Source organism: Aulonocara sp. 'chitande type north' Nkhata Bay, linkage group LG13, assembly GCF_057382095.1.
Source record: "Aulonocara sp. 'chitande type north' Nkhata Bay isolate Kocher_YH1m ecotype deep benthic linkage group LG13, A_spYH_male_GT1.1, whole genome shotgun sequence".
In the NCBI taxonomy this organism is placed as follows: Eukaryota; Metazoa; Chordata; class Actinopteri; order Cichliformes; family Cichlidae; genus Aulonocara; species Aulonocara sp. 'chitande type north' Nkhata Bay.
The window spans coordinates 32,448,804-32,464,247 of NC_141356.1; the positions used below are offsets into that span (position 1 = coordinate 32,448,804).

The window sequence follows — 15,444 nt, forward strand, 5'->3', positions numbered from 1 at the left end:
TTCTCTGTTAATTGTATTTAGCTTTTCTCTCCTGGTCCTGTCATTAGGTTTATGGCTGTCAGCTGTTTCCCCATATGTTTCCACTTCCCCTGATCACCTCATGTCTGTATTTAAGCCTTTTGTTTTCTTCATGCCATTGTCGGGTCGTCTGTTTATTCTGCCCTAGTTCTAGCCTGGTTCTGTTTATTTTGACCTCGGTCTTAGTTATGGTTTTCATCTGTTATTCATCATTAGTCTTAGTCTTAGTATTTGCTGGTTATTTTCCATCACAGTCATAGTTTAGGTTTTGGTCTCAGTACCGTTTAGTGTTTTGTTTCTTAGTGTTTTGTCAGTTTACTTTGGTTTCCTGGTTTACTCCTGCCGTCATCTAATAAAGGATCACTTTTCTGCTCAAACTTTCAACTACTCGTCATCATCTGCTTTTGGGTCCTGTTTCCACACACATCGGCGCACCCCGCCGTGACAGTTCTCTGATGACTCTGCAATAGTCGCCTCATCATTGATGGGGACGACAAGGAGTACAGAGGACTGACTCAAGGCTTTGTGGACTGGTGCCAGCTGAACTACCTCCAGATCAACACCAGTAAACTTAAAGTAAGTAAGTAAACTCTATTTATTAAGCGCTTTTCGCAGACAGGCAATCACAAAGCGCTGTACACAAATATTAAAATATTAAAATAAACAATAAAATCAATAGACATTATATACAATGTAAAAGATCAAATGTAAATAATGTAAAAAAATAAAAATAAAATATGTAGATCAACAAAAGGCTTGTTTGAACAGAAGAGTTTTTAACTGTTTTTTAAAAACCTTCAGTAAAACCAAGGAGCTGGTGGTAGACTTCCACAGGCACAAACATCCTCCACTGCAACCACTGAACATCCAAGGTATGAACATCGAGGCTGTGGACAGCTACAGGTACCTTGGTGTTCATCTGAACAACAGACTGGACTGGACTCATAACTCAGACGCCCTCTACAGGAAAGGGCAGAGCAGGCTGTACCTGCTGCGGAGACTCAGGTCGTTTGGAGTGAAGGGCCCACTCCTGAAGACCTTCTATGACTCTGTGGTGGCCTCAGCCTTCCTTTACTCTGTGGTCTGCTGGGGTGGCAGCATCTCTGCCGGGGACAGGAAGAGACTGAACAGGCTGATCCGAAGGGCCAGCTCTGTTCTGTCCTCTGGACTCAGTGGAGGTGGTGAGTGACAGGAGAACGGCGGCTAAGCTGTCATCCCTGTTGGACAACATCTCCCACCCCATGCAGCAGACTGTGACAGCACTGAGCAGCTCCTTCAGTGGGAGACTGCGGCACCCACGGTGTGGGACGGAGAGATTTCACAGGTCTTTCCTTCCCACTGCTGTCAGACTCCACAACAAAGACTCCAACTGATCAAACACACACATGTGCAATAAGATTAAGTGCAAAACCCTCTGACAAAGTTGTATTTTTACTCAGTTGTATTAAGCATTTGTATTCTATTGTTATCCTATTGTATATTTTATTCTATTCATTCTACTGTATGTAGTATTTTATTTTATTCTATTGTGTACTGTATTTATTCTTATTGTATTCTAATTTTTGCCTCATAACTTTTGCACTGTCCACTTCCTGCTGTGACTAAACAAATTTCCCACGTGTGGGACTAATAAAGGTTATCTTATCTTATATTCTCAGGACAACATCTTTACCTCAGACCAGTGATGACTTCCTTTAAAGGCAACACGAATAGATGTAAACTACACCCTGACCTTCTGAAGGAGGCGTAGACCCACAACACGGCGAGCTGAAGGCTGAGGTCAGGATTAGGGTTGAGGTTAGTGTTACAGGAAAAATGATTCTATGTTTCTTTACCTTCTTTTAAATGTACAAAGATGCCTTTTGTCTGCCCTTTGCCTATGGTTAGATTAGTTTAGAATGATCTTTTTAGACTTTCCCAGCAAAGACATCTTGTTTCTGGGACATATTGTTTTAGATTGTTTTATCTCTCACAGCCTTCTCCCAGCTCTCTGCTGACGAGACTAGCGCCACATATGGAGTTGTTTATTTTATTTGTTTTGTATTTTCTTATCCTGTTCTCACTGTCTTTCCTATAAAAATTACCAAGCCACTGTGCATGGTGTGAGTTGTTCTTAGCAGCTCACCCGTGTACACGTTTGATAAAGAAAGTAACTTTGTCTCATTGTGTCTTTATTTCTCCTGGGTCTTTTACAGAGTTTTCCCCCAACAGTTAGAAATGAAGGGTCACCAGGACTCAGGGTTAGAGGTTGATCACATCAGTGTCCATCTCCTGTAAATCTGCAGAGGGAATGCCAGCAGCCTCTTTGGCGCTCCTGCAGGTAAACATGAAGGTGCTTTTGTCACTTCCTGTCTCACTGGCCACCAGCTTCCTGGGACAGGCCGAGCAGAACTGGCTAATTGTATTCAGAAAGCAAAGAAAACAAAAGCTCTATGACATTTAATCGCTCATTCAGGTCAAGCTTTTAAATTAGTATAATGCATTTAGCTTACTGAGTGAGACGGCACGCGTTGGCATCAGGTGTCCGAGGTGGCGTGATGCCTGAGGCGGGTGGCTAAAGAAACAGGCCAGACGCAGCGAGTCTCCGCACAGTATTAAATTTTTTAATCATTAGCCATTAAAGCTAATGGCAGCAGACAGACTGGAGCTTTCTCTGGATGCTGCTGTTGGTCTGGCTTGGCCTCATGCACTTTAGGGCCGAGATTACAGAATGCAAATGAGGCCGTGTGTGTGTGTGTGTGTCGGTCGGGGGTTGCAGGCCTCATATAAGAGAATATGGTTCAGAGCTCCAGACACAGACTCCAGTCTAATTTGAAAACTTTAATCCCGACCCAGGCGCTGTTTACATCACTGAATTAGGTTAATCTATTTGCATAAATGTGCATTTATGAATAATTAGTGGGACACAGAGGGCTGTGGAGGGTGGTGGGGGCGAGGGAGGGGTGCCGACGTGTGGCCAGACTATTGCTGCCGTTGCCGGCAGTAAACAATGGAGCTGCAACAACAATGAACAACAAAAACCGCGGGGAGCTGCAGCCGTCTGCCGCCTGAATTACTGCTATCGCTTACAGGCCGCGGCCGGCCGAGCCCACGCACCAGCAGCCAGCCGCCCTTAATTTCATCACAGCTGCCGCTTTAATTGGTCCCATTAACTCCCCGTGAGACAGCACGGCAGCCGGAAACCTTTGAGCTGCTTCTGGTGATGGTCTGCTTTCATTCCCGGCCTCCTCGGAGTAAAGTGGGTGCAGGTGAACGTTTGCAGTTGTGTTCAGCAGACTCGATTTCAACCAGAGAAAACGGATAAAACGTCTCCTAGTTTTCCCCTCTGAGTCCATCAGACGCAGGCGGCTCCATCCAAATATCGATATCATCAATACCAACACTGGTAACGGTATCTGATCGATGCCGGTACAAGGAGATCAATACTTTGTTTCTATCTTCTAAGTTCAGTGTGTGAACCTGTCTGTGCTGTTTCATTCACACAAGCTGAGACAGAGTTTCAAAATAAAAGCTGAAAGCTGTTTTATTGTATTAACTCATTATTGTGGAAATCACACTGGTCATTAAAATGTGATGAGAATGTGCAAGTTAATGATTTTCTCCCACAAATCAGGACACAGCTCTTTCCCATACGTAAGCTTCCTTTATGGGGTGAAAATATCGGTATCTGTGTACTGGCCCTGAACTCTCAGACTGAGAGCACTATTGTCTCTGTTTCAGTCATTTCCTCTTTACTTTGTGTGCTCGGGCTTGTTTTACTTCCTGCCTGTCTTTTGTCCCCCTGTTGCCGTCAGCCTGTTTTTCCTCGTCTTTTGGATTTGTCGTGTTTCTGGATTTTTATTGACGCTAACCTCCGTTTTGAAGACGAACAACGACGTCACAGTTTAATGAAGACTTTCAGGTGAACAACAGGTGAGTATTGGCAGCAGTTGAAAGGAGTCCTCCACACGACCACGTCCAGCTACGGCTGTGTGGTTGCAGGCTCGGGTGAGTGGCTGTTGGTTCCACAGGTGTTAGCACAGGTGAGTCTTCTTCATGTTTCAGTCTCGTCTCTGTGTTCGTGCACCTTCTGTCAGTCATGTCTCTTTGCCTCCTGTTTTACTTTGACAGTCTCGCGTCCCGTGTCAGTGCATTCAGTTTGGCTTCCTCCCCGTCTTGTTGTGTTTGATCTCTCCCAGCTGTGTTCCCCGTGGGGTTCTCCTTCCTCTGTGTATTTAAGCCCACGTGTCGTCCACGCTCCTAGCTTAGTTTCCCAGTGTCTTAGTTCCTCATTCGTGGTTTCTAGTTTCCTGTTTTTGTGTTTAGCCCGTTACATGACAGTTTCACAAACACGGGTGCAGGTAAGTTTCTCAGCATGCTCTGATTTCTGCAGGTTTGAAGGTGGGTGAGGCCAGTACGTGGCACAGGTGAGCAGGCAGGTAACAAAGCGGCACTTGACTCTTTGAAGCTTCGCGGTCCAGCGAGGAGGAGAGAGGAGGACCGAGATGAAGATGGGAAACAGGTGTGCCGGTGAGGTGATCACGCCCCCTTCTGGGAGGAGTCAGGAACACCTGATAAAGAGGAGGATATTAAAAAGATGGACAGAGGCTGTGTCCCAATCCAGGGTCTGCACGCTTGAAGTACGCGCACTACGTACGGTGCGTACTATAAGTACGAGAAGTGCGGAGGTGAGAGGCTTGTGAAATGGGACGGTCTGGCCTTCGTTGCGCTGTTCAGGTTGCCTAGCAACAATGATAATAACCGCGAGACACGTTTCATACAGCTTTGTTTGACAGAAATGAAGGAGAAAAATGTTTTGTTGGTCATTCATTTTTGTCATGACATCACTTTGATTAGTTGAGTATCTGAGGCTGAGACCACAGGACTGTAAACATGATTGTTGGGCTTCATTTCTGTGCTGAACAGTCATTTAAGATTAGTTAGTAAATAACAATTAGTTCATGTTGTTCATGAGACTAAAGTCATCTCACTGTGTAATGTAAATATAATATGGACAATGTTATATTTATTGTCAGATTATTATGATATATCACAGCAGTGAGCTTGAACTCTGTGTCAAAGATTCAAGCTGCAGTTATTTATATTTCCTGTCACCTTAAATCTTCACTCAAAGACAAGTATCTGTGACAGTGTGTATACAGATGTATTATATATAAGAGACAAATATTGTTCTTTTAATATGTTGGTACTAAATTTGGCTCAGTGCTTACATACATGTGTAAAAAGCAAATGTATGAGCTGTGATAACTGTTTCTGATAGAATGAAGAGTCGACTGATATATGAAATATTCCTTTATTGGGTGAGAAAATCAGACCATGTCATAACTGCTGTAAGTCACACAGAATAGATATCAGAGCCTTAAACAGGCTGACGTCTGCTAAATGGGTCAAACTGGGCAGAAAGTCTACAAACACATAACATCCTTATAGAATATGATGTAACACTATAGATCAACTTAGCTCAGAATATATAAAGCATATAAACAGTTACAGCAATATGATGCAACAAACACAGCAGCTACTGATCCAAAATACTCAAAGCTTCATAGAACTGAAACCAACATTTATTTTAGCTCCATCCTGCTGCTGATACAGACTTTAGGTTTCTGAACATTAAACTTGTTGCTGCCTTTCATAGTGTGTAACCTGAAGGCCCTGAGTACTTTCTCTCACACTGGAAACACTGGAATGATAAAATTATTTGAACATTACCTAATAAGACTGATTCAGCACAGACAGTTAAACTTTCCTAGCAGTCCTTCACAAACATATATATATGTAGAGGCTTTAAAACCAAGTTAACGCTGAAAGTACAAACGTCACTAATGTTTGTAACTTTGCCGACATGTGGCCAACAGTAATGTTTTAATGTTCTTCGTTATTAAACTTTCGCACATAAATAAGTGACATCATATTCAGTACTTTTGACAGTTCACTCTTCGGCCGCTCCCTTCTGCCGGATTTTGCGGCAAAATTATCCACACTCACCGCCGCGCTATGGATTGTGGGATATATGGGACCACGAAGCGTGCACCGGACCACGCTTGATATTTGGGGAAATCGACGCCACATTTGAAGTACACTTTGAATTGAGACAGCCGTCGTCGCGTCGCTGTGACGTAATCGCATTGAAATGCGTACTTCAAGCGTGCGACCCTCTGAATTGGGACACAGCCCTGGAGTGCAGAGACGAGCAGCAGAAGGCACGCTGGAGCAGAAACCAATCAGGACACAGTTTACTAAGGTCAGAGGTCATCTCGTTTCCTTACACACTTCTATGCACTCCCTGCTGGATGTTAGCGAGCGTGCAGGCTTTAATCACCTTGCTGTGATTTATTGTTAACATAACTGAGGTTTTACTGACGGCTGTGGAAGCTTTTCTCTGAATTATGAGATAATTTAATCTTTTCCATTTTAGCCTCAATCGCCTCTTCATCTTCTTCTTCCTCTGCTTTCTGTTCCGCTCTTTCTTCTTTGTGTGCAGATTATAAACTGAAGCAGAACATCAGTTTGAGGCTGGATTAAACATCACCGCACAAACTTATGTTCACTCTTCAAACAGCGTGGATTACCAAGATTTGCCGGAGGAAACTGATTGATTACGAGCGCTAAATAATCTTCAGATTAAGGTCTGAATATTTCTCTGAGCTTCTCATCACTTTATCTCCATCCCTCATCATTTTGTTCTTTCTGTAATTAACGCGCAGCTTTGGTCGCGTCACCGCTGATCAGAGGTCAGCTGTGAAGCTCTCGGGCTTACTGACATCACTGCGAGTCCAGGAAGTGTGTTCAGTTACATCAAGAACGTTTCTCAGAGGAGGCGGCGCCGGTGTCAGTGTGCTGGGGCTCCTCCCAGCTCGACATGAAGCTCCTCCCCTTTGCTGCGTTCCTGCCTATAAAGCTGTCTCGGCTCTTTGGTGCAGGTTTCCTCCTCGCAGTGCTTCAGCCTGGCTAACCTCACCGTCCTGCCGCCTCCTGCAGACAGAATTACGGCGTGCTCTCAGCCCCAGCTCTCAGGTGTTTTGTGGTGCGGTCACAGGCCACGCCTCCGCGCGCTGTCTTCAGACGATTAGCTGTTTTTGTTCCTCAGAATGGAGCGCTCTGTTTACAGTTTAGAAAGCGATGTTATCAGATTATTCCACTGTTGGTTTATTTCTTTACGCTGAAACGATAACTGAGACTTCATGAAAGTCACAGACGCTCACGTGTCAGCACGTGTCAGCGCCGCCAACACCACAGAGTAGAAAACGGTCAGCTTTGACCTCTGACCTCTCCATCACACCAGCTGATAAGCATGATGCAAAAGTAAAATCTGATGACTGCTCTGCAGGGCTGTGCCTCTCACAGTCTTATTGTTGCGTTTAGCTGCTGTTGATGCAGAGGTCAGAGGTCAGGCTGGTGTGTGGAGGTTACGGCAGCCTGACAAATGGATGCTCCTGCTGCTCCTTTATGTGGGCGTGTCCACGCTCTCAGGGGAAACCCGCCTCCTCCTTTCACCCAGAGGGGCTTGGCGCCAAAATAATCAACGAACCCGCCCCCCGCCATCACGAGCAGAAGCCATGAAAATTTGGTTTAACGTGGTGAAGACGGAGAAACCACCTGCTGCACGGATATCCCAGCGCGAGCCACTCTGCTGCGCTTCCTGAAGCTCCTCCCCCTTTGTTTCCTCCTCCGCTGCACGTCATCGATATTGAAAAGCTCTGATAAGAAACGTTTGCAGCGCTGCGCGTCTGTCAGGACAAACTCAGATTTAAGTTCACGTTTCACAGAAGCGCTGTCCGTCTTTTATATACAGTCTGTGTCTGAGCTGGTTCAGGACACACTGATCCACAGAGATCCACTGAGTCAGAGCGGGCGCCGCTGCAGCACGCCGAGGGTGTCTCAAGCACACGCCGAGGGCCGCCGCTGCAGCACGCCGAGGGCCGGCGCATGAATGCTCAGTTGTTTTTGCAGTTTTGTTATCAGTGAGATAACAAAGAGCGCCCTCAGATTAAAGAAGATAACGAGCCGTGTCGCCTCTGCTCGTTGTTGTTATCATCTTGTTTGTGAGCGGCGGGGCGAGATGGGCGTCTCCTGATGAACCCTCCGAGCTCTGTTTTCATCTTCCTGCAAATGTGAGCGGCTGATTAAAGCGGCAGAGAAGAAGAACATCGTGTTTTTGCTCAGCCGTCTCAGATTTCAAACGTGATGTTTCCACAAATAAAACCATGAAACCTCAAAATAAAATGATGAACAAAACATAAACATTAAAACAGCAACAAAGGTTAAAGGTTAAAACCAGATTTGAACACTAAGACAGAAAAAATAATTACACTGAAGGTAAAACAACCCAATAAAAAGCAAAACACTAAAGGATAAAAAAATTATTAAATATAACTGAACGAATAAAATAAGAAACACAAAAACCCATAAACTGTAATTTGGTGAAGTTTTGTAAAAATCAAACACATGTAAGCTCAAATACAGTGCAGGCAGATAAACTCTCTGATGTCTGTGAACGTTTCGTGGGCTCTGCAGGCCGCCGCGGTGCGTTCAGGGTCTCCCCCTTTCCTCCTGGACACAGATGTGCACAGATGTTTCAGCTCTCGTCAGTAATCAGGTACAGACTCTACAGACTTTCAGCTGAGGTTGAGTAATTCCACCGCTCATCCAATCAGCTTCCTCCTCCTCTTCTTGGCGTGCACGTGAAGGTTCACCTGTGCAGCTCTGTTTCAGTACGTCTCTCGTGTTTCTCTAGTTTCTTATTTGATTTTTTAAAAATGATTTCTGGGCGATAACGGCTGCGTCACACTGACGTCCATCCATTTTCTTCCACTTATCCGGGGCCAGGTCGCGAGGGCAGCAGCCCACGCAGAGAAGCCCAGACCTCCCTCTCCTCAGCCACCTCCTCCAGCTTATCCGGGGGAACACCAAGGCGTTCCCAGGCCAACCGAGAGATATAATCTCTCCAGCGTGCCCAGAATTCATAGCGTGACCCAGCCAAACTCCAGTTTCCAACAATGGCGGCCGCTGCTTAATTTTAATATTACTCTTATTATTCTTTCTGGGTCACAAAATAAGCGTTTAACATATTTTCAGGCGAGAAAGTAGCTGTGTAAACATCAAATATCTGCTCGGTTTATCAAGATATCGCATATTTGCAAAAGTGCTTCGACGTTTTCAGAGGCGTCTGCTACCCACCAGCTCGATAGCTAGCCGGGAGCTCGAGGGTCACTGAAGCCGCCGAGAACGGCACAACTCCGGCACATCATTTTCAGATCACCGCGGAGTTTCGCTGCTCAGGTTAAACGTGATATATAAGTCACTTAGACAACCTAAAATGTTATTGTTTGGCTTTTTTCAGTGTTTTGTTTGTTCGTGAGTAAATCGGTTTGGTTGAGATCAAAGTTATTAGATAAAATAAAACTTTATTAATCCCCCGGGTGGGTTCCTCCTTGGTTTTCACACAGCTGACTAAACGTCAAACAGAAAACTGATTAAACAGAAGTGTGAGACGGTCGAGAGTTTACGCCAGTGTCCTGTTATATTTTAGATAGCAAGAAGCAGACGGCCGAGTTTGTTAAACTCCACCGAGACAGCGGCGACGCTAATCTGAAGGCGAGACCGTCCAATTTCACAGCCGTTTACTTCCGGCCTTCCCGACTCCTGAGGACCCGGCCCACGTAGACCGCAAAGGCCGGGTCCTCAGGAGGATGCAGCCCATGAATTTGGACACGACCTCTGACTTTGTTTGGCGCTCGAATGTCGGAGACTCGGGCGTCCCGATGAAGTGAGAGCAATGAGCTTCTTTGCTCTAATTTAACACGAGCACATTAACGAGCGCATGAACGCATCGGATGATTTAATCTGTAATCTGCTCAAACTGTGACGCCCACAATAAAAAAGAGAAGAAGAAGGAGAACAGAGAGGGATTTAAAAACAACCCAAATTTGCTTTAATTATCTCTGATAAGCAGATTCCTCTAATTGCTTTTAAAACCAGTTGACCATTTTTACCTTCTTACACACACACACACACACACACACACACACACACACACACACACACACACACACACACACACACACACACACACACTCTGCAAGCCTGCAGTCAATCCTGAGGGATTAATCGCCAACTTGGCCCTAATTTCCAGCCTGACTTTCATCAGCAGGAGCTTCGTTTTCTGCCCAAAGAGACAAACAGCTGATTTTCTCTGTTTATCCTCATCAGCTCCACCCGCTCCACCCGCAGATCATCATCTTTATTATCTTTATTTTCACTTTTATTCAATTCTTCTAGCATTATTGTCAAAATAATGACAATAAATGAAATATAAAAAATGAACATACTGTGTGTGGAGGTTCAAAACCTCAGAAAGGAAAATAAATAAATCAATGTTTAAAAAAAGAAATAAAATGGCACCAAATCCAGGAAATAAATCCAACGGATAAAGTAGGAACTGTGCATTTGATTCTTTACTCACTTCCTTGATTTAATAGTTTATTTTGCTGAGTTTAGATTTTTCTGTCTGTAAATAAAATTCATCGATCATTAAAACTGACTTTTCAGCACTTTTAAAATCCAGTTTTCTTTATTTTGTACATTTAACAGCAGCTGAAGTCAGATTACAGCAAATCCAAAGCATCAAACACCTGTGAAGAGAGGTCAGAGGTCATTTTTAGGGTCATGAAAAGAGCACAAACAGAAGTGCACGAGGGTCACGTGACCGCAGCCTTCGCAGTGTCAGTCTGCGGCTCCCTTAGACCCATCCTGCTGTCAGCACGGCCCCCGTGGGCCGCGCCCCACAGTTTAAGCGGCCTTGATGGAGCCTAGATTAGGTTTGTGAAATCTGATGGTGCTGATGGCAGCAGCTGATTGGTGGATGCTCTGTGATGTTTGGCCGCATCAAAGATAAACAGTCTTCCTCCTCCTCTTCTTCCTCTGAAATCCTGATCGGATTGGAGGGAAATTGGTGGCAATTAATCCTCTGGGATTGAGCCCCCCCCCTCCTGCTCTGTGCCCTGATTGGCCGCCGCTGGGATCCCGGGCCTGATAAAGCTGCCCGCCGCCCGTTGCCGCTCTGTTCTCCACCTTCATCACCTCCTCTGCTCCATCACCTCCTCTGCTCCATGATGACCGGGCGGGAGGAGCTCAGCGAGGAGAAGCCGCGGGTGAAGCTGCTGTCCCCGGGTTTCGGCATCGACAAGAGCCGGCTGCACGGCCCCGGGCTCCGCTCCAAAGGCTTCGCCATCACCGACCTGCTGGGCCTGGAGACAGACCTGCAGGCCCGGCAGCAGCCCGGCGGGGCTCCTTTCGCCTCGGGGCCCGGGACGGAGCAGCACGGGGCCGGTCCCGGCCTCGGCGGGTTCTCCTTCCCGGGGGGGTCGCTGCCCCTTGGCCTAGGCTTCCTGTGCAGCCTGGCGGCGCAGCAGCCCGCCGGGGCGCCGTGCTTCCTGCCTGGACACCTGCCGCTGCTGCAGGCCCGGCCCGACAGCCACTACCTGCAGAACCTGGAGGCCCAGCGGGAGGCCTATTCCGGTACGGAGACAGGCTGGAAGAAGGGTCCCTGATGGGAGCCCTTCGCTCCGGCTCGGGTTCTGTGCTGACGCGTCCCTAAAATATTTTTTGGCTTTTAATCTGGTTTTAGTCACGAGGCCTTCAGCGTCATCACCGACCCGAGTTTATTGGCTCCTTTATCTCAACTTTATTTTGTTTCTGATGATTTTTCGTTCAGATTTGATTTTTTTCTCTTTGCTGTCGCAGATGAAGAGTGTCTGTCGGACCGAAACGACCCCAAAACCTCCGGAAACTCTCAGAAGAGGAAGAAGAGGAGACACCGGTGAGGAAAACTGCAGAACTCAACGAACCGAATGTTTTTAAAACGAAGAAATAATTCAGGGTCATTTTTTAAACATTTGGCCTTTTTAAAATTCTAATTCTGTGCTCTTTTCATGTTTTTTCGGTGTTTCCGTTGAATTCGGACAAAAATACAAATAAGAGAAAAAACGCTGAAAAAACCCAAACACACATTCAGATTTTTATTCTGAATTCAGCAACGTGAAGAAATAAAAAAGAAGAAACGAAAAAAAGATTTTTAAAGACACATTTCAGCTTCACGCAAGGCTTAAATATATTTTAATTAAGTTAAAACTACGAATTAATTCGTTTCTAGCAGAAAAAAGAACTTTGATTCATCGTGATTATTAAAAACATTTATTATTATTTTATTATTGAAAGCTTTGTGTCATAAATATTATAATGTTGATGATGAATCGTGATTGTTCCATTAGTGAAAAGCAGAAAACATTTTCAATCAAATCATAGAAAAAAAATGGAGGAACAAACCAAACCGTGGCTGCTTTACTGAATTCAATAAATAATAATCAATAATCAGGTTCCAGTAATTAAGGAGAGAAGACAGATGATGATAATAAAATAAAAAGATTTCATATTTTAACCTGATTTTTTTTTTTTTAATTTTCAGTCATGAACAATTCTTAGAAGTGTAAATAAAATAATCAGTGATGTCAGTAATGAAGAAGATCAAACGTGATGAAGAATGAAACATGATCGGGTCTGCTGCTGTGTTCAGGACGGTGTTCACCTCCCACCAGCTGGAGGAGCTGGAGAAGGCCTTCCAGGAGGCTCATTACCCCGACGTGTACGCCCGGGAGATGCTGGCCATGAAGACGGAGCTGCCCGAGGACAGGATACAGGTGAGGGTCCCGATCAGGTGACATCAATCTGACCAATCAGCAGAGTGGAGAACTGATCCGAGGAACATCTGTAATGCGAAAACCCTGAATCATTCAAATCAGAGACAGATTTCCTGTGAGGGGGAAACATCAGCGTAAAAACAAGTTTTCTCAATTAAAAAAAAAGAAGTATTTTTTTCAAATTGTTTTTATTATTGATTTAATGAATTTATTTGAAGAGGCTGTTTGGTTTTTAATATTTGGGCTTTAATCTGATCTGAACTTTGTTCTGTTTTGTTGATTTTATTGAGAAATGCTGTGAACATGTGAAATCGTGTTGTTTTTATTTCTCTGTGTAACACATTATTTATTTGTTTACCTGCTCAAGTGTTGGGCACGACCTCTGACCTCTGTACTTCCTGTTTTATTTCCAGGTGTGGTTTCAGAACCGGCGGGCCAAGTGGCGTAAGCGTGAGAAGTGCTGGGGTCGCAGCAGCGTCATGGCGGAGTACGGTCTGTACGGCGCCATGGTGCGACACTCCATCCCGCTGCCCGAGTCCATCCTCAACTCTGCCAAGAACGGCATGATGGGATCGTGCGCCCCCTGGCTGCTCGGTGAGCCGCATGCACGTCAGTGCCACACGTGCACCACAGCAGCATCAATACACACCGATCAGTGATCAATAAGCCTTTAGAGTAAACAATGAAGTGCTGCGTGTAACACGGGCCTGGATGTTTTCATGTTACCATAGCAGTGAACAAACATGTAAACAACACTGCAGTTCGCACTGGACTGAACCTGAATGTGACTCCGCCCCCACAGGGATGCACAAGAAGTCTTTGGAAATGTCCAAAAAGTGTTCCAGCCCTCCGGCGTCCGACTCGGCGCGCTCCGATTCGTTCTGCGATGCCTCGGAACGACGAGGTTCCAGCAAGGCCCAGGAGCCAGAGGAGGACAAGCTGATGGAGGAGGAAGAGGACGAGGTGGAGGAGGAGGTGGCCATTGACCTGTCCAGCTCATCTAAACAGCAGCAGCAAGAGGAGGGCGGAGCCTCGATAAGAACCGCCTCTTCACCACAGCAACAAAGCTGCAGCGAAACAGACGAACATAGCTGAAGATGATCTGACCAAAGAGGAGGAAGGTGTTCTGTTCAGGCAGCGCTGTGATGGGATTGGCTCTTTCAGGAAGCACAGCCAATTGAAACAAACGCAGCCAAAACTTTACTTGTTACTATGCAAAGTTAGTTTGTTCAAACGCTAGCTGCTGGTTTGCTAACAAAGCTAAGAGCTAATATAAATATTGTTTTGGTGTGCTACTACCTGTTAAAATATCAGCAGGATTGATCATGTAAGCATTTTGTAGCTGACTTTATTTTCTCAGTGTTAGCGACAAAAAAAGTTCTGATTTTAGATGAAAAACAATGATATTAAAAGTTTCAGTTGTCAACAAGTGTTAACAGTGAAACAAATAATGGGAAAATATGAGTCATGATAACATATTTTGATAGAAAATGCTATTACTTAAAGCTATTTTTAGCTAACATGCTAATATATGTAAACCCTGTGTTATACTATAAGGATCAGCTAGCAAACTTTAGCACTTCAAAAAAGCTTTAATCACTACTATTAACTTTTTGTATTAGTATTTGAACATTTCAGATTTACCATGCTAGTGGCATGCTACGGTGGTAATTTCTGCACTGTGCGACAAAGTGTTGTTAGTTAGTGTTAGTGTGCTAAAATAGCCTGATACTAACAGAGCACTAGCATTAAGCATGCTAATCATTAAGTATGCTAACTTATGTTCTGAAACAACAAAATAGTGATTGGCTGTGCTCGCCGTGCTCCTGGGAAACTAATGTTCATTGTTAAGATGAACACCGATGCTGTGACGTTCAGATCAGCCTCGAGGGGTTGGAGTCTTTTCTAAAAGACTGTGAAAGACGTGTGTGTGTGTGTGTGTGTGTGTGTTTATGTTTTATATCCATGGTTTTTGGGAGTCTGAGAATATCTAATGTTTTCTTCCTGTTGGTTTTTGTGTTTTATAGTTGGACCTGCTTGACTGAAACTCTGTGAATGTAATTTAAATGTAAGATTTCAAACATTTTATCATTATTATTATTATTATTATTAGTATATGCTTATACAGGTGGAGATTCAGCAGGGTGGAAAATAAAGAAGTATTTTTGGAATCAGCTGAGCTTTGTTGTGATTTATTAACACAAACACTGATTAAAACTTAATTTTACACATCAGCTGAAAAAAAAGAGGCACATATTTACTACTAGTTTTAAAAGAGCATCATTCTATAAAGTTTCCAAATTCTATATTCAGTTTTAACAGGAAACTTTGAGTACCATAAATGTTTAATTCAAATTTTTTGTGAATTGTTTCACTTTTGCCACCCACTGACTTCCATACCTACTTAGCGGTACCCCAAATTAACCAGATAGGTGAAAAAATACAAATAAAATTCATAAAAGGCCAAGAGATTCACTAATCTTCATCTTTCTGTTATAAAACAAATGTAATGAAACTGAAGGATGAATTGAAAATATGATTTAATTCCATTTTAGGCATTGCTGCTGGTATTAGAAGAAAAACAGGCACCTTTGAAAATAAAAATGTTTTTATACCATTTAATACTGTTTTTTCTGTGTTATCTGAATTAAATTACACGTGTATCATCAGCCATCATGATGTTGTTTGTTAGAACGGCAACTTATCTACAGCTGAGAGGAAGCAGTTG

General features: G+C 44.3%; 1 protein-coding gene across 2 annotated transcripts; it reads left to right on the forward strand.

Annotated features, from left to right (window-relative positions):
* Positions 1-11,061: 11,061 nt before the first annotated feature.
* vsx1 (visual system homeobox 1 homolog, chx10-like) lies at positions 11,062-14,995 on the forward strand. Of its 2 annotated transcripts, none has more exons than XM_086260007.1 (5): positions 11,062-11,538; positions 11,764-11,839; positions 12,593-12,716; positions 13,130-13,310; positions 13,519-14,995. In XM_086260007.1, the coding sequence occupies exons 1-5, from the start codon at positions 11,130-11,132 to the stop codon at positions 13,809-13,811; spliced, it is 1,083 nt and encodes a 360-aa protein (XP_086116133.1). In that variant the 5' UTR covers positions 11,062-11,129; the 3' UTR covers positions 13,812-14,995. The 2 variants fall into 2 exon arrangements, with proteins under 2 accessions (XP_086116133.1, XP_086116132.1); XM_086260006.1 differs by having other exon boundaries at positions 13,130-13,325; positions 13,519-14,994.
* Positions 14,996-15,444: the final 449 nt, after the last annotated feature.